The 25,556-nt window shown below is 49.5% G+C and overlaps 1 protein-coding gene across 1 annotated transcript in view; it reads left to right on the plus strand.

The window, feature by feature from the left end:
- The window catches only part of LOC120037758 (dystroglycan-like), a 107,147-nt gene that overhangs the window by 56,668 nt on the left and 24,923 nt on the right, over positions 1-25,556 (plus strand). The window contains exon 3 of the mRNA XM_038983722.1: positions 10,854-11,536. Within this exon, the coding sequence (XP_038839650.1) occupies positions 11,114-11,536 (423 nt within the window). The 5' untranslated portion in view covers positions 10,854-11,113. The remainder of the gene's footprint in view (positions 1-10,853; positions 11,537-25,556) is intronic.

Below are 25,556 nucleotides of genomic sequence, written 5' to 3' on the forward strand. Positions count from 1 at the left end.
CACTCCTTGGTCCATCAGGCCACTCCCTGGTCCATCAGGCCACTCTCTGGTCCATCAGGCCACTCTCTGTTCCATCAGGCCACTCCCTGGTCCATCAGGCCGCTCCCTGGTCCATCAGGCCACTCTCTGCTCCATCAGGCCACTCTGGTCCATCAGGCCACTCTCTGGTCCATCAGGCCACTCTCTGTTCCATCAGGCCACTCCCTGGTCCATCAGGCCACTCCCTGGTCCATCAGGCCACTCTCTGTTCCATCAGGCCACTCTGTTCCATCAGGCCACTCCCTGGTCCATCAGGCCACTCCCTGGTCCATCAGGCCACTCCCTGGTCCATCAGGCCACTCTCTGGTCACTCCCTGGTCCATCAGGCCACTCCCTGGTCCATCAGGCCACTCCCTGGTCCATCAGGCCACTCTCTGGTCCATCAGGCCACTCTCTGGTCCATCAGGCCACTCTCTGGTCACTCCCTGGTCCATCAGGTCACTCCCTGGTCCATCAGGCCACTCTCTGTTCCATCAGGCCACTCTGGTCCATCAGGCCACTCCCTGGTCCATCAGGCCACTCCCTGGTCCATCAGGCCACTCCCTGGTCCATCAGGCCACTCCCTGGTCCATCAGGCCACTCTCTGGTCACTCCCTGGTCCATCAGGCCACTCTCTGGTCCATCAGGCCACTCCCTGGTCCATCAGGCCACTCCCTGGTCCATCAGGCCACTCCCTGGTCCATCAGGCCACTCTCTGGTCCATCAGGCCACTCTCTGGTCCATCAGGCCACTCCCTGGTCCGTCAGGCCACTCTCTGGTCCATCAGGCCACTCTCTGGTCCATCAGGCCACTCTCTGGTCCATCAGGCCACTCTCTGGTCCCTCAGGCCACTCCCTGGTCCATCAGGCTTATTGTTCAGGCTGAATATTAGAGGGAGTTTCTGAAGGAGGAGAAAGGGTTTGTACCTTTGTGGACACCGTAGCCTACCTGTTATCAACAATGACGGATGATATGATTTCAGGGATTCTGATTCTGGAATCCTGTGTGGCTTCAACTTCAAAGCACTCAATAACACAGGACAGAAGGTTTCACTGCACTTTTCAGTGATTGTGTTCACAAAACAGACTCCTGCTTTTTGATGTTTTCTATGATAATACGTGTTATGTGTTAGGCCTCATATCTGTCACTTTCTGCCAACAAAAAACCCCGACATGTTTTTAGTTGGTATTTTCTTAGATTCTGCACTGTTGTTAACTTGAACATTTTTAAATGGAATCTTTTGCATTCTGTGGATTAATTCAGAACTTGGCTATGTGCAGTAAATGACAGGCCAAAGCAGAGCTTAGGAAAATACATGGTGCTCTGGTGGGTTTAGGAGCCATTTAGTTGTTGTTTAGGCTGAATTACATTCTCCTCTCTTCTGGGGAACAATCAACACGTAAGAGCATGTGACTAGCTCCCTCTCGCTCACTTCTCTCCTTTCGCCTCTTCTCTTGTTTCTCCCACTTCTGCCTTGCCCTTTCCCAATGCTCTCTTGTGTTTCTCTCATGTTCTCCCTCTCTCATGTTCTCCCTCTCTCATGTTCTCCCTCTCCCAATGCTCTCGTGTGTTCCTCTCATCTCTCTCCTTTCTTCTCCTTCTCACCTCTCTCTCTCGCCTTCCAAATCTCTCCTACCTCTCTCTCTCTCCTTCCAAATCTCTCCCACCTCTCTCTCTCTCCTTCCAAATCTCTCCTACCTCTCTCTCTCTCCTTCCAAATCTCTCCCACCTCTCTCGCTCTCCTTCCAAATCTCTCCCACCTCTCTCGCTCTCCTTCCAAATCTCTCCCACCTCTCTCTCTCGCTCTCCTTCCAAATCTCTCCCACCTCTCTCTCTCTCTCCTTCCAAATCTCTCCCACCTCTCTCTCTCTCCTTCCAAATCTCTCCTACCTCTCTCTCTCTCCTTCCAAATCTCTCCCACCTCTCTCGCTCTCCTTCCAAATCTCTCCCACCTCTCTCGCTCTCCTTCCAAATCTCTCCCACCTCTCTCGCTCTCCTTCCAAATCTCTCCTACCTCTCTCTCTCTCCTTCCAAATCTCTCCCACCTCTCTCGCTCTCCTTCCAAATCTCTCCCACCTCTCTCGCTCTCCTTCCAAATCTCTCCCACCTCTCTCACTCTCCTTCCAAATCTCTCCCACCTCTCTCTCTCTCCTTCCAAATCTCTCCCCCCCTCTCTCTCTCTCTCCTTCCAAATCTCTCCCACCTCTCTCTCTCGCCTTCCAAATCTTTCCCACCTCTCTCTCTCGCTCTCCTTCCAAATCTCTCCTACCTCTCTCTCTCTCCTTCCAAATCTCCCCCCCCTCTCTCTCGCTCTCCTTCCAAATCTCTCCCACCTCTCTCTCTCTCCTTCCAAATCTCTCCCCCCCTCTCTTTCTCTCTCCTTCCAAATCTCTCCCACCTCTCTCGCTCTCCTTCCAAATCTCTCCCACCTCTCTCGCTCTCCTTCCAAATCTCTCCCACCTCTCTCTCTCTCCTTCCAAATCTCCCCCCCCTCTCTCTCGCTCTCCTTCCAAATCTCTCCCACCTCTCTCTCTCGCCTTCCAAATCTCTCCCACCTCTCTCTCTCTCTCGCCTTCCAAATCTCTCCCACCTCTCTCTCTCGCTCTCCTTCCAAATCTCTCCCACCTCTCTCTCTCTCGCCTTCCAAATCTCTCCCGCCTCTCTCTCTCTCTCTCGCCTTCCAAATCTCTCCCGCCTCTCTCTCTCTCGCTCTCCTTCCAAATCTCTCCCACCTCTCTCTCTCACTCACCTTCCAAATCTCTCCCACCTCTCTCTCTCCTTCCAAATCTCTCCCACCTCTCTCTCTCGCCTTCCAAATCTCTCCCACCTCTCTCTCTCTCGCTCTCCTTCCAAATCTCTCCTGCCTCTCTCTCTCTCGCTCTCCTTCCAAATCTCTCCCACCTCTCGCTCTCGCTCTCCTTCCAAATCTCTCCCACCTCTCTCTCTCGCCTTCCAAATCTCTCCCTCCTCTCTCTCTCTCGCTCTCCTTCCAAATCTCTCCCACCTCTCTCTCTCGCTCTCCTTCCAAATCTCTCCCACCTCTCTCTCTCGCTCTCCTTCCAAATCTCTCCCACCTCTCTCTCTCTCTCGCTCACCTTCCAAATCTCTCCTAACCTCTCTCTCTCTCTCGCTCACCTTCCAAATCTCTCCCACCTCTCGCTCTCCTTCCAAATCTCTCCCACCTCTCTCTCTCGCTCTCCTTCCAAATCTCTCCCACCTCTCTCTCTCGCTCTCCTTCCAAATCTCTCCCACCTCTCTCTCTCGCTCTCCTTCCAAATCTCTCCCACCTCTCTCTCTCGCTCTCCTTCCAAATCTCTCCCACCTCTCTCTCGCTCTCCTTCCAAATCTCTCCCACCTCTCGCTCTCCTTCCAAATCTCTCCCACCTCTCTCTCTCGCTCTCCTTCCAAATCTCTCCCACCTCTCGCTCTCCTTCCAAATCTCTCCCACCTCTCTCTCTCGCTCTCCTTCCAAATCTCTCCCACCTCTCTCTCTCGCTCTCCTTCCAAATCTCTCCCACCTCTCTCTCTCTCTCCTTCCAAATCTCTCCCACCTCTCTCTCTCTCCTTCCAAATCTCTCCCACCTCTCTCTCTCTCCTTCCAAATCTCTCCTACCTCTCTCTCTCTCCTTCCAAATCTCTCCCACCTCTCTCGCTCTCCTTCCAAATCTCTCCCACCTCTCTCTCTCGCTCTCCTTCCAAATCTCTCCCACCTCTCTCTCTCGCTCTCCTTCCAAATCTCTCCCACCTCTCTCTCTCTCTCCTTCCAAATCTCTCCCACCTCTCTCTCTCTCCTTCCAAATCTCTCCTACCTCTCTCTCTCTCCTTCCAAATCTCTCCCACCTCTCTCGCTCTCCTTCCAAATCTCTCCCACCTCTCTCGCTCTCCTTCCAAATCTCTCCCACCTCTCTCGCTCTCCTTCCAAATCTCTCCTACCTCTCTCTCTCTCCTTCCAAATCTCTCCCACCTCTCTCGCTCTCCTTCCAAATCTCTCCCACCTCTCTCGCTCTCCTTCCAAATCTCTCCCACCTCTCTCACTCTCCTTCCAAATCTCTCCCACCTCTCTCTCTCTCCTTCCAAATCTCTCCCCCCCTCTCTCTCTCTCTCCTTCCAAATCTCTCCCACCTCTCTCTCTCGCCTTCCAAATCTCTCCCACCTCTCTCTCTCGCTCTCCTTCCAAATCTCTCCTACCTCTCTCTCTCTCCTTCCAAATCTCTCCCCCCCCCCTCTCTCTCGCTCTCCTTCCAAATCTCCCCCCCCCTCTCTCGCTCTCCTTCCAAATCTCTCCCACCTCTCTCTCTCTCCTTCCAAATCTCCCCCCCCTCTCTCTCGCTCTCCTTCCAAATCTCTCCCACCTCTCTCTCTCGCCTTCCAAATCTCTCCCACCTCTCTCTCTCTCTCGCCTTCCAAATCTCTCCCACCTCTCTCTCTCGCTCTCCTTCCAAATCTCTCCCACCTCTCTCTCTCTCGCCTTCCAAATCTCTCCCGCCTCTCTCTCTCTCTCTCGCCTTCCAAATCTCTCCCGCCTCTCTCTCTCTCGCTCTCCTTCCAAATCTCTCCCACCTCTCTCTCTCACTCACCTTCCAAATCTCTCCCACCTCTCTCTCTCCTTCCAAATCTCTCCCACCTCTCTCTCTCGCCTTCCAAATCTCTCCCGCCTCTCTCTCTCTCGCTCTCCTTCCAAATCTCTCCCGACTCTCTCTCTCTCGCTCTCCTTCCAAATCTCTCCCACCTCTCGCTCTCGCTCTCCTTCCAAATCTCTCCCACCTCTCTCTCTCGCCTTCCAAATCTCTCCCGCCTCTCTCTCTCTCGCTCTCCTTCCAAATCTCTCCCACCTCTCTCTCTCGCTCTCCTTCCAAATCTCTCCCACCTCTCTCTCTCGCTCTCCTTCCAAATCTCTCCCACCTCTCTCTCTCTCTCGCTCACCTTCCAAATCTCTCCTAACCTCTCTCTCTCTCTCGCTCACCTTCCAAATCTCTCCCACCTCTCGCTCTCCTTCCAAATCTCTCCCACCTCTCTCTCTCGCTCTCCTTCCAAATCTCTCCCACCTCTCTCTCTCGCTCTCCTTCCAAATCTCTCCCACCTCTCTCTCGCTCTCCTTCCAAATCTCTCCCACCTCTCTCTCTCGCTCTCCTTCCAAATCTCTCCCACCTCTCTCTCGCTCTCCTTCCAAATCTCTCCCACCTCTCGCTCTCCTTCCAAATCTCTCCCACCTCTCTCTCTCGCTCTCCTTCCAAATCTCTCCCACCTCTCGCTCTCCTTCCAAATCTCTCCCACCTCTCTATCTCGCTCTCCTTCCAAATCTCTCCCACCTCTCTCTCTCGCTCTCCTTCCAAATCTCTCCCACCTCTCTCGCTCTCCTTCCAAATCTCTCCCACCTCTCTCGCTCTCCTTCCAAATCTCTCCCACCTCTCTCGCTCTCCTTCCAAATCTCTCCTACCTCTCTCTCTCTCCTTCCAAATCTCTCCCACCTCTCTCGCTCTCCTTCCAAATCTCTCCCACCTCTCTCGCTCTCCTTCCAAATCTCTCCCACCTCTCTCACTCTCCTTCCAAATCTCTCCCACCTCTCTCTCTCTCCTTCCAAATCTCTCCCCCCCTCTCTCTCTCTCTCCTTCCAAATCTCTCCCACCTCTCTCTCTCGCCTTCCAAATCTCTCCCACCTCTCTCTCTCGCTCTCCTTCCAAATCTCTCCTACCTCTCTCTCTCTCCTTCCAAATCTCCCCCCCCTCTCTCTCGCTCTCCTTCCAAATCTCTCCCACCTCTCTCTCTCTCCTTCCAAATCTCCCCCCCCCTCTCTCTCGCTCTCCTTCCAAATCTCTCCCACCTCTCTCTCTCGCCTTCCAAATCTCTCCCACCTCTCTCTCTCTCTCGCCTTCCAAATCTCTCCCACCTCTCTCTCTCGCTCTCCTTCCAAATCTCTCCCACCTCTCTCTCTCTCGCCTTCCAAATCTCTCCCGCCTCTCTCTCTCTCTCTCGCCTTCCAAATCTCTCCCGCCTCTCTCTCTCTCGCTCTCCTTCCAAATCTCTCCCACCTCTCTCTCTCACTCACCTTCCAAATCTCTCCCACCTCTCTCTCTCCTTCCAAATCTCTCCCACCTCTCTCTCTCGCCTTCCAAATCTCTCCCGCCTCTCTCTCTCTCGCTCTCCTTCCAAATCTCTCCCGCCTCTCTCTCTCTCGCTCTCCTTCCAAATCTCTCCCACCTCTCGCTCTCGCTCTCCTTCCAAATCTCTCCCACCTCTCTCTCGCCTTCCAAATCTCTCCCGCCTCTCTCTCTCTCGCTCTCCTTCCAAATCTCTCCCACCTCTCTCTCTCGCTCTCCTTCCAAATCTCTCCCACCTCTCTCTCTCGCTCTCCTTCCAAATCTCTCCCACCTCTCTCTCTCTCTCGCTCACCTTCCAAATCTCTCCTAACCTCTCTCTCTCTCTCGCTCACCTTCCAAATCTCTCCCACCTCTCGCTCTCCTTCCAAATCTCTCCCACCTCTCTCTCTCGCTCTCCTTCCAATTCTCTCCCACCTCTCTCTCTCGCTCTCCTTCCAAATCTCTCCCACCTCTCTCTCTCGCTCTCCTTCCAAATCTCTCCCACCTCTCTCTCTCGCTCTCCTTCCAAATCTCTCCCACCTCTCTCTCGCTCTCCTTCCAAATCTCTCCCACCTCTCGCTCTCCTTCCAAATCTCTCCCACCTCTCTCTCTCGCTCTCCTTCCAAATCTCTCCCACCTCTCGCTCTCCTTCCAAATCTCTCCCACCTCTCTCTCTCGCTCTCCTTCCAAATCTCTCCCACCTCTCTCTCTCGCTCTCCTTCCAAATCTCTCCCACCTCTCTCTCTCTCTCCTTCCAAATCTCTCCCACCTCTCTCTCTCTCCTTCCAAATCTCTCCTACCTCTCTCTCTATCCTTCCAAATCTCTCCCACCTCTCTCGCTCTCCTTCCAAATCTCTCCCACCTCTCTCGCTCTCCTTCCAAATCTCTCCCACCTCTCTCGCTCTCCTTCCAAATCTCTCCTACCTCTCTCTCTCTCCTTCCAAATCTCTCCCACCTCTCTCGCTCTCCTTCCAAATCTCTCCCACCTCTCTCGCTCTCCTTCCAAATCTCTCCCACCTCTCTCACTCTCCTTCCAAATCTCTCCCACCTCTCTCTCTCTCCTTCCAAATCTCTCCCCCCCTCTCTCTCTCTCTCCTTCCAAATCTCTCCCACCTCTCTCTCTCGCCTTCCAAATCTCTCCCACCTCTCTCTCTCGCTCTCCTTCCAAATCTCTCCTACCTCTCTCTCTCTCCTTCCAAATCTCCCCCCCCCCTCTCTCGCTCTCCTTCCAAATCTCTCCCACCTCTCTCTCTCTCCTTCCAAATCTCCCCCCCCCTCTCTCTCGCTCTCCTTCCAAATCTCTCCCACCTCTCTCTCTCGCCTTCCAAATCTCTCCCACCTCTCTCTCTCTCTCGCCTTCCAAATCTCTCCCACCTCTCTCTCTCGCTCTCCTTCCAAATCTCTCCCACCTCTCTCTCTCTCGCCTTCCAAATCTCTCCCGCCTCTCTCTCTCTCTCTCGCCTTCCAAATCTCTCCCGCCTCTCTCTCTCTCGCTCTCCTTCCAAATCTCTCCCACCTCTCTCTCTCACTCACCTTCCAAATCTCTCCCACCTCTCTCTCTCCTTCCAAATCTCTCCCACCTCTCTCTCTCGCCTTCCAAATCTCTCCCGCCTCTCTCTCTCTCGCTCTCCTTCCAAATCTCTCCCGCCTCTCTCTCTCTCGCTCTCCTTCCAAATCTCTCCCACCTCTCGCTCTCGCTCTCCTTCCAAATCTCTCCCACCTCTCTCTCTCGCCTTCCAAATCTCTCCCGCCTCTCTCTCTCTCGCTCTCCTTCCAAATCTCTCCCACCTCTCTCTCTCGCTCTCCTTCCAAATCTCTCCCACCTCTCTCTCTCGCTCTCCTTCCAAATCTCTCCCACCTCTCTCTCTCTCTCGCTCACCTTCCAAATCTCTCCTAACCTCTCTCTCTCTCTCGCTCACCTTCCAAATCTCTCCCACCTCTCGCTCTCCTTCCAAATCTCTCCCACCTCTCTCTCTCGCTCTCCTTCCAAATCTCTCCCACCTCTCTCTCTCGCTCTCCTTCCAAATCTCTCCCACCTCTCTCTCTCGCTCTCCTTCCAAATCTCTCCCACCTCTCTCTCTCGCTCTCCTTCCAAATCTCTCCCACCTCTCTCTCGCTCTCCTTCCAAATCTCTCCCACCTCTCGCTCTCCTTCCAAATCTCTCCCACCTCTCGCTCTCCTTCCAAATCTCTCCCACCTCTCGCTCTCCTTCCAAATCTCTCCCACCTCTCTCTCTCGCTCTCCTTCCAAATCTCTCCCACCTCTCTCTCTCTCGTTCTCCTTCCAAATCTCTCCCACCTCTCGCTCTCCTTCCAAATCTCTCCCACCTCTCTCTCTCGTTCTCCTTCCAAATCTCTCCCACCTCTCGCTCTCCTTCCAAATCTCTCCCACCTCTCTCTCTCGCTCTCCTTCCAAATCTCTCCCACCTCTCTCTCTCTCGTTCTCCTTCCAAATCTCTCCCACCTCTCTCTCTCTCTCGCCTTCCAAATCTCTCCCACCTCTCGCTCTCCTTCCAAATCTCTCCCACCTCTCTCTCTCGCTCTCCTTCCAAATCTCTCCCACCTCTCTCTCTCGCTCTCCTTCCAAATCTCTCCCACCTCTCTCTCTCGCTCTCCTTCCAAATCTCTCCCACCTCTCTCTCTCTCGCTCTCCTTCCAAATCTCACCCACCTCTCTCTCTCTCTCGCCTTCCAAATCTCTCCCACCTCTCTCTCGCTCTCCTTCCAAATCTCTCCCACCTCTCTCTCTCTCTCGCCTTCCAAATCTCTCCCACCTCTCTCTCTCTCTCGCTTTCCTTCCAAATCTCTCCCACCTCTCTCTCTCTCGCTCTCCTTCCAAATCTCTCCCGCCTCTCTCTCTCTCGCTCTCCTTCCAAATCTCTCCCACCTCTCTCTCTCTCGCCTTCCAAATCTCTCCCACCTCTCTCTCTCTCGCCTTCCAAATCTCTCCCATCTCTCTCTCTCGCTCTCCTTACAAATCTCTCCCACCTCTCTCTCGCTCTCCTTCCAAATCTCTCCCACCTCTCTCTCTCTCGCTCTCCTTCCAAATCTCTCCCACCTCTCTCTCACTCTCCTTCCAAATCTCTCCCACCTCTCTCTCTCGCCTTCCAAATCTCTCCCACCTCTCTCTCTCTCTCGCCTTCCAAATCTCTCCCACCTCTCTCTCTCTCGCCTTCCAAATCTCTCCCCCCTCTCTCTCTCGCTCTCCTTCCAAATCTCTCCCACCTCTCGCTCTCGCTCTCCTTCCAAATCTCTCCCACCTCTCTCTCTCTCGCCTTCCAAATCTCTCCCACCTCTCTCTCTCGCTCTCCTTCCAAATCTCTCCCAACTCTCTCTCGCTCACCTTCCAAATCTCTCCCACGTCTTCTTTCCTCTCCCACCTCTCTGGTTCAGTTGTTTCCCTGAGCTCCCAGTAGAGAGGGGCTGAGCATGTCCTCCAGGGAAATCAGCTGTGTTGTATAGAAATGTGGAGCTGCCCCCCCCCCCTACGCTAGACACACACACACACACACACACACACACACACACACACACACACACACACACACACACACACACACACACACACAACTTATTTAGGCAGCTTCTCCTCCTCTCTGTTGCTCCATCCCTTTCTCTTTCTCTCCCCCCTCCCCCCCATGAAAGACATGTATGAATAACAGCCCTGAGTTGGGCTCACCAGCCTTCTGATGACACAGAAACAAACAGCCCTGAGCTTGCCCCCCCGGGCTCACCAGCCAGGCCCATACAATGGAAAAGTCATGCATTCATCTCAGCACTTCCAAGAAAAGCTTCTGTTGAGCTGGGCTGGTATTGTATGGTGACCCCTGTTTCACCATGTTCCACTAGTCAATGGGAGGGAGGCAGGGGCCTGCTTCTTTCTGCCTTTACAGGGGAAGACGGGGCTGTTCTGGCTGTAATGGGGAATTCACAGAGCGAGACACAGAGGCAAAGAAAAGGGGGAACGACGGAGAGAGAGAGAGAGAGCGAGAGAGAGCGAGAGAGAGCGAGAGAGAGAGAGAGCGAGAGAGAGCGAGAGAGAGCGAGAGAGAGAGAGAGAGAGAGAGAGAGAGAGAGAGAGAGAAGCAAGCCCTGTTTCTATCTTCCCGTTAACATGCACCCTTTGTCCTGATCTTGACCCAATCTTGTGTGTTTACACTTATAAGATCTGATCACAATCAGATCACAAAGTGTCTTTAATCGTCTAATGATCAGATATATATTTTTTTAAGATCACAACAAAGGCTGCATGTTAGAATCCGGTATCGACAGGGCTAGAGAGAGAAGGGTCCTTCTCCTTCCCCTCCTCTCCTCCTTGAGTTGAAAGTTGTTTCTTTCAGTTTGAATGTTAATCTGATTATGTTGCTATAGCTACACACGTGATTATGTTGCTATAGCTACACACCTGGGATTCTGTTGCTATAGCTACACACCTGGGATTATGTTGCTATAGCTACACACCTGGGATTGTGTTGCTATAGCTACACACCTGGGATTCTGTTGCTATAGCTACACACCTGGGATTGTGTTGCTATAGCTACATAACGATAGGAAGCATGCACATTGTTGCCTGGAATGTTATTGACATTGAGATTTGTGTAGACTACAGATAATTAACCTAACTCTTAAGGTGTTAGAGAGAGAATGATCTCCGAGGTGTTTAAAGTTGAGGTTAAATATTGAACAGTCTAGCAGTTTTAAAACTCCTCCTGGTATTTAAAGCATGTCCTAATGAATCCCTGTTTCTTCTCTTTCTACAGGTCTCAAATGCTCGGTTAACAATGGGATCTACGAACCACTGAAGAGCCTCTGACAAAAGAACAGGGGACACGGGAGGAGAAAAGGAGAGGGGACTCTCAGAGAGAGAGAGAGAGAGAGAAGGGGCCCCTATTGAAAAGAAAAGCGTAGGTTGGGTCGGGTAGGATCAGCTTTGTGTCTGTCGGTGTGTGGTTTGGTTGCATGCTGTCCTCTCCAGGGGACATCCTCCTTTGTGTGAGAGATAGTTAACAAAAGACAAAGAATGGCTAATAAACAGAGAGGAGAGTGTCGAGCGGCGGAGGAGGCGGCTGGGACTGGGATGCCTGGTCTGGGGAGCTTAGCTGTGGGTTGCAGGGCTAGTGTGTTGCTGCTACTGGCTCTCATGATAACTCTGGCTCAAGGGGCCTGGCCACTGGATCAATCCCAGGGACAGGTGGAGGTGCTGGGGGACATGATGGTGGACGGACCCGGGGAGCTGGAAGCCTCCATGCACTCCTCCATACTGTCAGACTTCCAGGTGGTGGAGGCAGCTGTGGAGGCCTTGGAGCCGGTGGCAGATGCTGTTCAGCAGTCTGCAGTAGGAGCAGGGGGAGTGTCAGGATTCCCAGACTCGTCTGCTGTGGTGGGCCGGGTGTTCCAGATGAAGGTTCCGGTGAAGACGGACTATACCAGGAACATGGTGAAGGTGAGAGCCCTAATCGATCATTACTGAGGCCCCTGAGGGTGTGTGTGTGTGTGTGTTTGTGTGTTTGTGTGTTTGTGTGTTTGTGTGTTTGTGTGTGTGTGTGTTGTGTGTTGTGTGTTGTGTGTTGTGTGTTGTGTGTGTGTGTGTGTGTGTGTGTGTGTGTGTGTGTGTGTGTGTGTTTCAGGGTTTCCGGGACAATGTGACTGGGAAGATTTTAATTTAACGTCCATTTGAGAAATGTACCGGACACATATGGATTGGGTGCATAACCCATGAAGGGTGTCTACCACGGTGCTCAGAATGACAGAAATCACATTTACATTATGGTGGTGCATCTTCATAGAACACGTAGTAATGAACCAGCCAATAAAACATCATATTCAAACATTTGCCGAAGTGCAATTAGCAGGAAAACACCATTCTAAACAGCACACCTGGGAAAACACAATTTTAAACAGAGCACCTGGGAAAACACCATTCTAAACAGCACACCTGGGAAAACACCATTCTAAACAGAGCACCTGGGGGAAAACACCATTCTAAACAGAGCACCTGGGGGGAAACACCATTCTAAACAGAGCGCCTGGGAAAACACCATTCTAAACAGAGCACCTGGGGAAAACACCATTCTAAACAGAGCACCTGGGGGAAAACACCATTCTAAACAGAGCACCTGGGGAAAACACCATTCTAAACAGAACACCTGGGGGAAAACACCATTCTAAACAGAACACCTGGGGGAAAACACCATTCTAAACAGAACACCTGGGAAAACACCATTCTAAACAGAACACCTGGGAAAACACCATTCTAAACAGAACACCTGGGAAAACACCATTCTAAACAGAGCACCTGGGTGAAAACACCATTCTAAACAGAGCACCTGGGAAAACACCATTCTAAACAGAACACCTGGGAAAACACCATTCTAAACAGAGCACCTGGGAAAACACCATTCTAAACAGAACACCTGGGGGAAAACACCATTCTAAACAGAACACCTGGGGGAAAACACCATTCTAAACAGAACACCTGGGAAAACACCATTCTAAACAGAGCACCTGGGAAAACACCATTCTAAACAGAACACCTGGGAAAACACCATTCTAAACAGAACACCTGGGAAAACACCATTCTAAACAGAGCACCTGGGAAAACACCATTCTAAACAGAACACCTGGGGGAAAACACCATTCTAAACAGAACACCTGGGAAAACACCATTCTAAACAGAGCACCTGGGAAAACACCATTCTAAACAGAACACCTGGGGGAAAACACCATTCTAAACAGACCACCTGGGGGAAAACACCATTCTAAACAGAACACCTGGGGGAAAACACCATTCTAAACAGAGCACCTGGGGGAAAACACCATTCTAAACAGAACACCTGGGAAAACACCATTCTAAACAGAACACCTGGGGGAAAACACCATTCTAAACAGAACACCTGGGAAAACACCATTCTAAACAGAGCACCTGTGGAAATCACCATTCTAAAACAGAGCACCTGGGGAAAACACCATTCTAAACAGACCACCTGGGGGAAAACACCATTCTAAACAGAGCACCTGGGGAAAACACCATTCTAAACAGACCACCTGGGGGAAAACACCATTCTAAACAGACCACCTGGGGGAAAACACCATTCTAAACAGACCACCAGGGGAAAACACCATTCTAAACAGAGCACCTGATAGCGGTTTGATATACAGTATGTGGCAGAGATGAAAATCTCTGTTAGAAGCTTAGAAAGACGAGGAAACTAAAGATGCAACAACTAGGATGGGTTTTTAATGTTACTGGGATTGTGACTTTGGCTTCTGGACAACGAAAGAAAGTTGATATGAAAACCGACAGAACAGGAGGGAAATGGCGTAGTGGTGGGTCCAATAGGACAGGAGAGAAATGGCGTAGTGGTGGGTCCAACAGAACAGGAGGGAAATGGCGTAGTGGTGGGTCCAACAGAACAGGAGGGAAATGGCGTAGTGGTGGGTCCAATAGAACAGGAGGGAAATGGCGTAGTGGTGGGTCCAATAGAACAGGAGGGAAATGGCGTAGTGGTGGGTCCAACAGAACAGGAGGGAAATGGCGTAGTGGTGGGTCCAATAGAACAGGAGAGAAATGGCGTAGTGTTGGGTCCAACAGAACAGGAGGGAAATGGCGTAGTGGTGGGTCCAATAGGACAGGAGAGAAATGGCGTAGTGGTGGGTCCAACAGATCAGGAGGGAAATGGCGTAGTGGTGGGTCCAATAGAACAGGAGGGAAATGGCGTAGTGGTGGGTCCAATAGGACAGGAGAGAAATGGCGTAGTGGTGGGTCCAATAGGACAGGAGGGAAACGGCGTAGTGGTGGGTCCAATAGAACAGGAGGGAAATGGCGTAGTGGTGGGTCCAATAGGGAAGTAAATGGAAATTATAACTCCCGTCGATACAGACATATATCAAATCATTCAAAAACTTTGCCAGAAAGCTTGACTTAGCCACAGAGGAATCATTAGCTTCTTGACATTTTATTTTGCTTTGGATTGTTATAAAATCCCAAGCTTGTAGGTCAATGCCTATTTGGGAAGCCCACAATTATCGGCCTAGTTGATTATTAAGTTACGCTGTCAGAGAAAAGCATCTAAAATACTGTTTGCGTGAAAAATAATTTGTCTGGAATACAATTTAAAAAATGTTGAGACAAGAAAAAGGGGAGGAGTGTGTGGTGAAGATATGTGTCTCTCTCCAGAATGGCTCCGCTGTCTCCCACCAATTCTTGCGCATTCATTGTGTAAATTGTGTAAATTGTTTGCTTTTTTACTTCTTTAAAAAAATATATATATTCCCCATTACACACAGTACCAGTCCAAAAAGATTTGGACACACCTATTCATTCCAGGGTTTTTCTTTATTTTTTTTTTTAAATATTACCTACATTGTAGAATAATAGTGAAGACATCAACACTATGAAATAACACATATGGAATCATGTAGTGACCAAAAAAGTGTTAAATACATCAAAATATATTTTATATTTGAGACTCTTCAAAGTAGCCACCCTTTTGCCTTGTTGGCATCTTTTGACTGGTACAGTGGTTCTACAGCATATATATACATATGTCAAATGGGGAAAACATTCCTGTCCTAAAACTAGCTTAGAGACACTAGCTAGATTGTAGTTAGTTATCTGTCCATGTCTTTCCACGAGGGCCCCAGACTCCCCACAGACGCTGGTCTGGGATTGATTGTGAAACATTCCAACTGTTTGAAATGCATGACCCCAGCACTTATTCCGGCCTCGTCCCATGATAACAATCTGTGTCTCCCAGTCTCCGGGTGTAGTCCTGTATTCACGGGATCTGTTCTGCCCTGTCAAACACATGTTAAAAAGTCCCTGGTACAATACACCAAGCCATGAGTCCTTTTGCATATTGGGAATATGGATCCCTGACAGCTGGGCTAAAGAATGCTAATGCCAAGCCCTATTGCCAAGCCCTATCACCAAGCCCTATCGCCAAGCCCTATCACCAAGCTCTATCACCAAGCTCTATCGCCAAGCTCTATCGCCAAGCCCTAATGCCAAGCTCTATCGCCAAGCCCTAATGCCAAGCCCTATCGCCAAGCCCTATCACCAAGCTCTATCGCCAAGCCCTATCGCCAAGCCCTATCACCAAGCCCTATCACCAAGCCCTAATGCCAAGCCCTATCGCCAAGCTCTATCGCCAAGCTCTATCGCCAAGCTCTAACGCCAAGCCCTATCGCCAAGCCCTATCGCCAAGCCCTATCGCCAAGCCCTATCGCCAAGCTCTATCGCCAAGCCCTATCGCCAAGCTCTATCGCCAAGCCCTAACGCCAAGCCCTATCACCAAGCCCTAACGCCAAACCCTAACGCCAAGCCCTAACGCCAAGCCCTATCGCCAAGCCCTATCGCCAAGCCCTAACGCCAAGCCCTAACGCCAAGCCCTATCGCCAAGCCCTATCGCCAAGCCCTAACGCCAAGCCCTATCGCCAAGCCCTATCGCCATTTTCTAAAGAGTAGAGCCTGCTTTTTTTACACACACGTATGCAATAAAGGACAAGCACACACTCACGCGCGCACACACACACACACACACACACACACACACACACACACACACACACACACACACACGCACACACACACACACACACACACACACAAAATCTGATGGGCACACACCCATATACACAGGTAGCCTAAGCTCAAGGCTGTAGAGCAAAGCGATCATCAATGTTCGACTACCACGAGACCAATAATAAGGTCTAAAGTTTTATGGTGTAAACTCAGAGATGCACGACAGAGCGTTTAAACATGTATTATGCATGTGGTATGCGTTATGTATTATGAATGTGGTATTCATATGTATAATGGATAACAATTCACACAGTTACTGTAATGGCCTTGGACACAAGGGATAAGCTCACAGCCATCCAGTGGGGCCTAGTTATTCACAATTATTGGTGTAATTACTTTGGCTTCACACTCCCACTCGCCTCTCTTTCATTCTCTGAAATGTAACGGGGGCCATACTTGCCAACATGTTTCAATGTTAAGTTTAAGCATCAGCCAATTAAAATGGTTAAGTACTGTCACGTGGTCATAAGCTACATTGTAGCTGGTCCCATCAGATAACCTGGCACACGTTAGCCCTATGCTAGCCTCACCAGGTGGCAGTGATTTGATTTCCTGTAACAAATTCCTCATCAGCCTATCAAAGATCTTAAACATTTTTCTCCACAAACCAATGGCATTTCTTAAAATAGGTCACCTCGGGCCAACAAAAGGAATACATGTGAACCTTGAATTCGCAACCTAGGAAACACAGGCTGGAAGAAGCCTCTAGATGATTCCAAGAACATGCAGGCGTGGCTACTCTCGGGCTTGGCTACTCGCGGGCGTGGCTACTCGCGGGCGTGGCTACTCGCGGGCGTGGCTACTCGCGGGCGTGGCTACTCTCGGGCGTGGCTACTCTGGGCGTGGCTACTCGCGGGCGTGGCTACTCTGGGCGCGGCTACTCGCGGCTTGGCTACTCGCGGGCGTGGCTACTCTCGGGCGTCGCTACTCTCGGGCGTGGCTACTCGCGGCGTGGCTACTTCAGTGAATAGGAGTAGCTTATGTTTTGCATGGCTTGTTAGATCACAAGAAATGGAACTGTAGAAGACTTATACATCACAACCCTTTTTGACATACACTACCGTTCAAAAGTTTGGGGTCACTTCAACAATGTTTACTTTGGAAAGGAAAACAAATGATTTTGTCCATTAAAATAACATCAAATGGATGTTAATGTTGTAAATGACTCTTGTAGCTAGAAACAGCTTATTTTTTTATGGAATATCTACATAGGCGAACAGAGGCCCGTTATCAGCAACCATCACTCCTGTGTTCCAATGGCACGTTGTGTTAGCTAATCCAAGTTTATAATTTTAAAAGGCTAATTGATCATTAGAAAACCCTTTTTGCAATTATGTTAGCACAGCTGAAAACGGTTGTCCTGATTTAAAGAAGCAATAAAACTGGCCTTCTTTAGACTAGTTGAGTATCTGGAGCGGCATTATTTGTGGGTTCGATTACAGGCTCAAAATGGCCAGAAACAAAGACCTTTCTTCTGAAACTCGTCAGTCTATTCTTGTTCTTAGAAATTAAGGCTAATCCAATGCGTTTCCCGCTACAATAGTCATTTACAACATTAACAATGTCTACACTGTGTTTCTGATCAATTTGATGTTATTTCAATGGACAAAAAATTTGTTTTTCTTTCAAAAACAAGGACTTTTTTAAATGACCCCAAACTTTTGAACGGTGGTGTATTTCCCTGTTGCCTAGACGTCCCTGTTGCCTAGACGTCCCTGTTGCCTAGACGTCCCTGTTGCCTAGACGTCCCTGTTGCCTAGATGTCCCTGTTGCCTAGACGTCCCTGTTGCCTAGACTTCCCTGTTGCCTAGACTTCCCTGTTGCCTAGACTTCCCTGTTGCCTAGACGTCCCTGTTGCCTAGACTTCCCTGTTGCCTAGACGTCCCTGTTGCCTAGACTTCCCTGTTGCCTAGACTTCCCTGTTGCCTAGACTTCCCTGTTGCCTAGACTTCCCTGTTGCCTAGACTTCCCTGTTGCCTAGACTTCCCTGTTGCCTAGACTTCCCTGTTTCCTAGACTTCCCTGTTTCCTAGACTTCCCTGTTGCCTAGACTTCCCTGTTGCCTAGACTTCCCTGTTGCCTAGACGTCCCTGTTGCCTAGACTTCCCTGTTGCCTAGACGTCCCTGTTGCCTAGACTTCCCTGTTGCCTAGACTTCCCTGTTGCCTAGACGTCCCTGTTGCCTAGACGTCCCTGTTGCCTAGACGTCCCTGTTGCCTAGACTTCCCTGTTGCCTAGACTTCCCTGTTGCCTAGACGTCCCTGTTGCCTAGACGTCCCTGGGGAAATGGCTTTGTGAGACTACTTTTCTTTCCAGTGTATATTCTCGCTCCTCTTCACCCGTCACTAGACAGGACTCTCTTTTTCTCCTATTTCCCTCTCTTTCCCTGAAACCCCTCCCTTTCTGACACAGAGAGGCTTGCGCTGAACCCAGTTAGGCTTGGCGGCGTGGCAGCGGAAAACTTGCATTAGTAGGATGGATGACCAGATAAAAGAGTCAAATATGTGACTCATTATGTGTTTCTGGTCAGATATATCCAGTTCATTCAATCCAGATGTGTATCCCTCCCTCCCTGCCTCCCTCCATTCCTTTCTATTTGTTATGTTATAATTGCGTAGCAACAACCAGGCTTTGGAGGCAAGCCCTTCTATCTGCTGCTGGTGTTATGTAGCTCATGTCCAGGTCCGGCTCCAAGCATAAAAAACATGTGCGGAGAGGGGGAGTCAGTCGGGGTCTCAGTCATTGTCTCAGTCGGGGTCTCAGTCGGGGTCTCAGTCGGGGTCTCAGTCATTGTCTCAGTCGGGGTCTCAGTCGGGGTCTTAGTCGGGGTCTCAGTCGGGGTCTCAGTCGTGGTCTCAGTCGGGGTCTCAGTCGGGGTCTCAGTCGGGCTCTCAGTCGGGCTCTCAGTCGGGCTCTCAGTCATTGTCTCAGTCGTGGTCTCAGTCCGGGTCTCAGTCGGGGTCTCAGTCGGGGTCTCAGTCGGGCTCTCAGTCGGGGTCTCAGTCGGGGTCTCAGTCGGGCTCTCAGTCGGGCTCTCAGTCATTGTCTCAGTCGGGGTCTCAGTCGGGGTCTCAGTCGGGCTCTCAGTCGGGGTCTCAGTCATTGTCTCAGTCGGGGTCTCAGTCGGGGTCTCAGTCGGGGTCTCAGTCGGGGTCTCAGTCATTGTCTCAGTCGTGGTCTCAGTCGGGGTCTCAGTCGGGGTCTCAGTCGGGGTCTCAGTCGGGGAGTCAGTCGGGGTCTCAGTCGGGGTCTCAGTCGGGGTCTCAGTCGGGGTCTCAGTCCGGGTCTCAGTCGGGGTCTCAGTCATTGTCTCAGTCGGGGTCTCAGTCGGGGTCTCAGTCGGGGTCTCAGTCGGGGTCTCAGTCATTGTCTCAGTCGTGGTCTCAGTCGGGGTCTCAGTCGGGGTCTCAGTCGGGGTCTCAGTCGGGGAGTCAGTCGGGGGCTCAGTCGGGGTCTCAGTCGGGGTCTCAGTCCGGGTCTCAGTCGGGGTCTCAGTCGGGGTCTCAGTCGGGCTCTCAGTCGGGCTCTCAGTCATTGTCTCAGTCGTGGTCTCAGTCGGGGTCTCAGTCATTGTCTCAGTCGTGGTCTCAGTCGGGGTCTCAGTCGGGGTCTCAGTCGGGCTCTCAGTCGGGCTCTCAGTCGTGGTCTCAGTCGGGGTCTCAGTCGGGGTCTCAGTCGGGGTCTCAGTCGGGGTCTCAGTCGGGGTCTCAGTCATTGTCTCAGTCATTGTCTCAGTCGTGGTCTCAGTCGGGGTCTCAGTCGGGGTCTCAGTCGGGGTCTCAGTCGGGGTCTCAGTCGGGGTCTCAGGTGTTGTCTCAGTCGGGGTCTCAGTCGGGGTCTCAGTCGGGGTCTCAGGTGTTGTCTCAGTCGGGGTCTCAGGTGTTGTCTCAGTCGGGGTCTCAGTCGGGGTCTCAGTCGGGGTCTCAGGTGTTGTCTCAGTCGGGGTCTCAGGTGTTGTCTCAGTCGGGGTCTCGGTCCGGGTCTCAGTCGGGCTCTCAGTCATTGTCTCAGTCGGGGTCTCAGTCGGGGTCTCAGTCGGGGTCTCAGTCGGGGTCTCAGTGTTGTCTCAGTCGGGGTCTCAGGTGTTGTCTCAGTCGGGGTCTCGGTCCGGGTCTCAGTCGGGGTCTCAGTCGGGGTCTCGGTCCGGGTCTCAGTCGGGGTCTCGGTCGGGGTCTCGGTCCGGGTCTCAGTCGGGGTCTCAGTCGGGGTCTCAGTCGGGGTCTCAGGTGTTGTCTCAGTCGGGGTCTCAGTCGGGGTCTCAGTCGGGGTCTCGGTCCGGGTCTCAGTCGGGGTCTCGGTCGGGGTCTCGGTCCGGGTCTCGGTCCGGGTCTCAGTCGGGGTCTCAGGTGTTGTCTCAGTCGGGGTCTCAGTCGTGGTCTCAGTCGGGGTCTCAGTCGGGGTCTCGGTCCGGGTCTCAGTCGGGGTCTCGGTCGGGGTCTCAGTCGGGGTCTCAGTCGGGGTCTCGGTCCGGGTCTCAGTCGGGGTCTCAGTCGGGGTCTCGGTCCGGGTCTCAGTCGGGGTCTCGGTCGGGGTCTCGGTCCGGGTCTCAGTCCAGGTCTCAGTCGGGGTCTCAGTCGGGGTCTCGGTCCGGGTCTCAGTCGGGGTCTCAGTCGGGGTCTCAGGTGTTGTCTCAGTCGGGGTCTCAGTCGTGGTCTCGGTCCGGGTCTCGGTCGGGGTCTCGGTCGGGGTCTCGGTCCGGGTCTCAGTCAGGGTCTCAGTCCGGGTCTCAGGTGTTGTCGGGGTCTCAACTTACTATTGAGAGTAAAAGTATACACCAGGTGCAATTTAGAAATGTGGTTGTCCGTCATTCATCAGTTGTTCGTGTTATGTCAGTCACTGACAGCCACTCAAATAGCCATGTCAGATAACAGTTGTCTGAGAGGTAGTTAGTCTAGCCAGCCATCTAAATGTGTAGTAATCATGGCTGAATACTGACCGGGCATGCAGGGCACATGCCCAAGGGCCCTGACCTCCATAGACTGACAAAATCCATCATATTAACATTTCATATTAACATTTCATCAGACTGGACCTTCATATTAACATAGCGTAAATCATGGCAGGAGTGTAGAATTGCAGGAAATTAGCTTTAAAACTGCAAAAATCTCTCCACTTCATGTCAAAATAAATAGATTTGCAGTAAATTAGCTGTATAACTGCTAAACATTTGTTTTTGTAGAATTGCATTAAATTTGTTATAAAATTGCACTATTCTTCTAGAAAATCATCAAAGCTTTAAAACTGCAAAATGTTCTCAATACCACATGGCAAAATTGATTTTTCTCTCCTCCGTCAAAAAGGGGGAGACTAAAATGGGGGGCCCTCACACACACACTAAGGGAAGATCAGTATTTTATTTAGTGAACACAACACAACAACACAACAGCCCACAACTGAAATATGTATCTGTTGACTAAGTCTTTCCTAAAGCCGCGTTAGTATGTGAACCCTGGCAGAAGTGGAGTTGAGTTTACACATTTTATTTTACACTGGTCCCAAATGACACCATATTCCCTATACATATAGGACACTACTTTAGACCAGAGCCCTGTGAGCCATGAGCAAAAGTAGTGCACTAAACAGGGAATGGAGTGCATTTGGGACATACCCTGTGATACGGCCAAAAACAGAGACCACTAATATTCTCTGTGTGTGTTATTCTGCAGCCTTCAATTCTCCATGTACTCTGTAGCTTGTCTCCCTTGTCCTTCTCTTCCTCCTCCTCATCCTTTCTCTCTCTCGTCTTCGTTCGCCTTCTCAATAACTATTCATTATGGTAACTGCAAGCAAATGTTGTTGTGGCTTTTTCCTTTTAGAAAAAGGCTTCATGACTACTCTGTTCAGAACAGCTTGGTGTCTCCTGGGTTAAGGGTCACCTCAGGTCTTTCTCCGTCCCTAATGCCACCCTATCCCCTACATAGTGCACTACGTTTGGACCCTGGCCCATAGGGAATAGGATGTCATTTTTGACGCATCCTTAGAGGTTACCTGAGTGAGAGGAAACTAGAGTTTATTGGGGAACTGAAGTCTCACTCTGTCGCTCTCTCTCTCAATTCAATTCAATTCAAAGTGCTTTATTGGCATGGTAAACATGTTAACATTGCCAAAACCAGTGAAATAGATAATAAACAAAAGTGAAATAAACAATAAAAATGAACAGTAAACATTACACTCATAGAAGTTCCAAAAGAATAAAGACATTTCAAATATCATATTATGTTTATATACAGTGTTGTAAGACTGTGCAAATAGTTAAAGTACGAAAGGGAAAATAAATAAACATAAATATAGGTTGTATTTACAACGGTGTTTGTTCTTCACTGGTTTCCCTTTTCTGTGATGGCACACTGTGGTATTTCACCCAGTAGCTACAGGAATTTATCAAAATTGGATTCATTTTCAAATTCTTTGTGGATCTGTGTAATCTGAAGGAAATATGTGTCTCTAATTTGGTCATACATTTGGCAGGAGGTTAAGAAGTGCAGCTCAGTTTCCAACTCATTTTGTGGGCAGTGTGCACGTAGTCTGTCTTCTCTTGAGAGCCAGGTCTGCCTACGGCGGTCTCTCTCAAAAGCAAGGCTATGCTCATGTAACGGTATAACTTTAGTCCGTCCCCTCGCCCCAACCCGGGCGCGAACCAGGGACCCTCTGCACACATCAACAACAGTCACCCACGAAGCATCGTTACCCATCGCTCCACAAAAAAAGCCGCGGCCCTTGCAGAGCAAGAGGAACCACTACTTCAAGGTCTCAAAGCGAGTGACGTCACCGATTGAAACGCTATTAGCGCGCACCACCGCTAACTAGCTAGCCATTTCACATCGGTTACACTCAGTCCGTACATAGTCAAAGCTTTCCTTAATTTTTGGTCAGTCACAGTGGTCAGGTATCCTGCCACTGTGTACTCTCTGTTTAGGGCCAAATAGCATTCTAGTTTGCTCTGTTTTTTTGTTAATTCTTTCCAATGTGTCAAGTAATTATCATTTTGTTTTCTCGTGATTTGGTTGGGTCTAATTGTGTTGCTGTGCTGGGGCTCAGTGGGGTCTGTTTGTGTTTGTGAACAGAGCCCCAGAAACCAGCTTGCTTAGGGGACTCTTCTCCAGGTTCATCTCTCTGTAGATGTTGACTTTGTTATGGAAGGTTTGTGAATCACTTCCTTTTAGGTGGTTGTAGAATTTAATGTCTCTTTTCTGGATTTTGATAATTAGTGGATTTCGGCCTAATTCTGTTCTGCATGCATTATTTGGTATTTTACGTTGTACACTGCATGCAGAGTCTCAATTTGTTGTTTGTCTCATTTTGTAAATTATTGGTTGGTGAGCGGACCCCAGAGCTCATAACCGTAAATTGCAATGGGATTTATAACTTTTTAATGTATTTTTTAGACAGATCCTAATTTGTTTGTCTGAATTTCATGTTCCTTTGATGGCGTAGAAGGTCCTTCTTGCCTGGTCTCTCAGACCGTTCTCAGCTTTGTGGAAATTACCTGCGGCGTTGACATTTAGGCCGAGGTACGTATCGTTTTTTTGTGTGCTCTAGGGCAACGGTGTCTAGATGGAATTTGTGGTCCTGGCAACTGGACCTTTTTTGGAACACCGTTACTTTTGTCTTACTGAGATTTACTGTCAGGGCCCAGGTCTGGCAGAATCTGTGCAGAAGATCTAGGTGCCGCTGTAGGCCCTCATTGGATTGGGGACAGAAACACCAGATCATCAGCAAACGGTAGACATTTGACTTCAGATTCTAGTAGGATGAGGCCGGCTACTGCAGAATGTTCTTATGCCCTCGCCAATTCGTTGATATACTGTATATGTGACTCTTCGGTCTTATGTAGCAACATTTGAATTTCTGTTTTTTACATTGGATGAAAGTAGAGACTCAGAGCTACAAAATGGTATATCATACACTACATTTGAGGAAACTATCAACTATCAACTTGTTAACTCATTATCATCTTGTAAACTCACTTTTGAGGGAACCGTCTTTCAATGTTTTGGTACTACTATTGGAGAGCCCTTCTTTGTCTACACCCATTCAACATTGTTCACACCCTCTTAGGCCTTAGCCCCATCCATCTCTATAATGGTTGGTCCAACCGTTCTGTACTAACTAGCCAGCTACTTCCAGACATCTAAGAGAGATAGAGAGTACACGGATCATTACTTGCCCTATCGCTCTGTGGTTTCGCGTTCAGAGCGCACAGCTCTGGCCAATAACTAGAGTTGTTCTGAAAGCTATGACCTCATAACTACAGTCTCTATCTGTGGTTTCTCGTTCAGAGCGCACAGTGGACGCTCTGGCCAATAACTAGAGTTGTTCTGAAACCTATGACTTTCACAACTACAGTCAAGCACCCAAGCTAACATTGGCTAGCTACTTCCAGACACATAATGAGAGAACACTTTATTCTGACCATTTTACTGTCCCTAGCAGAGCTTGTTAGGCTGTTTTAATGTTATCCAGAGCGTTGGTGACTGTAACTGTGCTGCTGGCAACAATTTAATTACGCTTTGTTGCCGACGTTTTACTGCCCCCTGGACATATTCAACGTGTGTTGAGCTTTTAAAAATACTTCAGTTATTCTGTGCTCTGGCACACTAAGACAGTCTTTTGTTAAGAAATGTCGCTAGGTAGCTAGCTAGGTAAACAATGAATCCCAACGCATGACATAACGTTAGTTAGCGGGCCAGCCAGCTAACGCTAGCTAGCTAGCTAACAGTACACTTTAACTTGAAAATAAAATACTTTGTCAAAATTAGAGTGGAGTCTTTTGTTAAGACATGTAGCTAGCTAGCTAGCTAAACAATGGACCATAATCACAACTCATGATGTTACTACCCTGCATGAATCTGCATGTAGCTAACCAACCAGGTTCAATGGCTATAACTAGTCAAGCAAATGTTGGAGTAACGAAGAATAAGATCATACACATAACGTTAGCTAACTACCCAGCCAGCTAACGTTAGCTAGCTAACAGTACGCTTTAACTTGACATTATGTTTATGCAGTTTTACTACGCAATATTTTTTTTAATAAATCCACGTTTGACACGATTACCTAAACATACTGAGCAGCTCCAATAGACAGACGCATGCTATATGGTAGACCAATCCACACTCTCATTATCTCAGCCAATCATGACTAGCGGGAAAGTTGTTTTTCTTTTTCAACTAGGCTCATAATTTAACAATTTTATTTGTATTTACAGATGGCATACAAGTTTGATATTAAGGCACATTTTGATTTTAAAAAATTACGTTCAAACAGCTCTCCTGTTAAGTCGCCACTTGCGACATTACGCCTAGTTTCCTGAATTGGGTCACGTATATGTTGAGAGGGTGGGGCTCAAGCTGCATCCCTGTCTCACCCCACGGCCCTGTGGAAAGAAATGTTTGTGTTTTTTGCCAATTTTAACCGCACATGGATTTGTGTACATGGATTTTATAATGTCATATGTTTTCCCCCAACACCGCTTTCCATAATTTTTATATATATTTATTTTTATATCAGACCCTCTTCTTTTTTGAAATCAACAAAGCATAAGAAGACTTTGCCTTTGATTTGGTTTGTTTGTTTGTCAATTAGGGTGTGCAGGGTGAATACGTGGTCTGTCATTCGGTAATTTTGGTGCATACCAGTTTCATTTAAGGACCAAAAAGTTTACAGCTTTGCCATATAGATTGCAAAATAGTTGGGAAGAGATTTTCGATGTACAGATTCCATGACACATGGTTTATAAACTGATGCACAAAACAACGCTGGATTCAAAACTGTTTCAATTTAAATTATTATACAACATTTTGCTAATAGAATGTTATATATACAGTTGAAGTCGGAAGTTTACATACACCTTAGCCAAATACATTTAAACTCAGTTCTTCA

This window comes from Salvelinus namaycush, unplaced genomic scaffold (assembly GCF_016432855.1).
Source record: "Salvelinus namaycush isolate Seneca unplaced genomic scaffold, SaNama_1.0 Scaffold185, whole genome shotgun sequence".
NCBI classification, from domain to species: domain Eukaryota; kingdom Metazoa; phylum Chordata; class Actinopteri; order Salmoniformes; family Salmonidae; genus Salvelinus; species Salvelinus namaycush.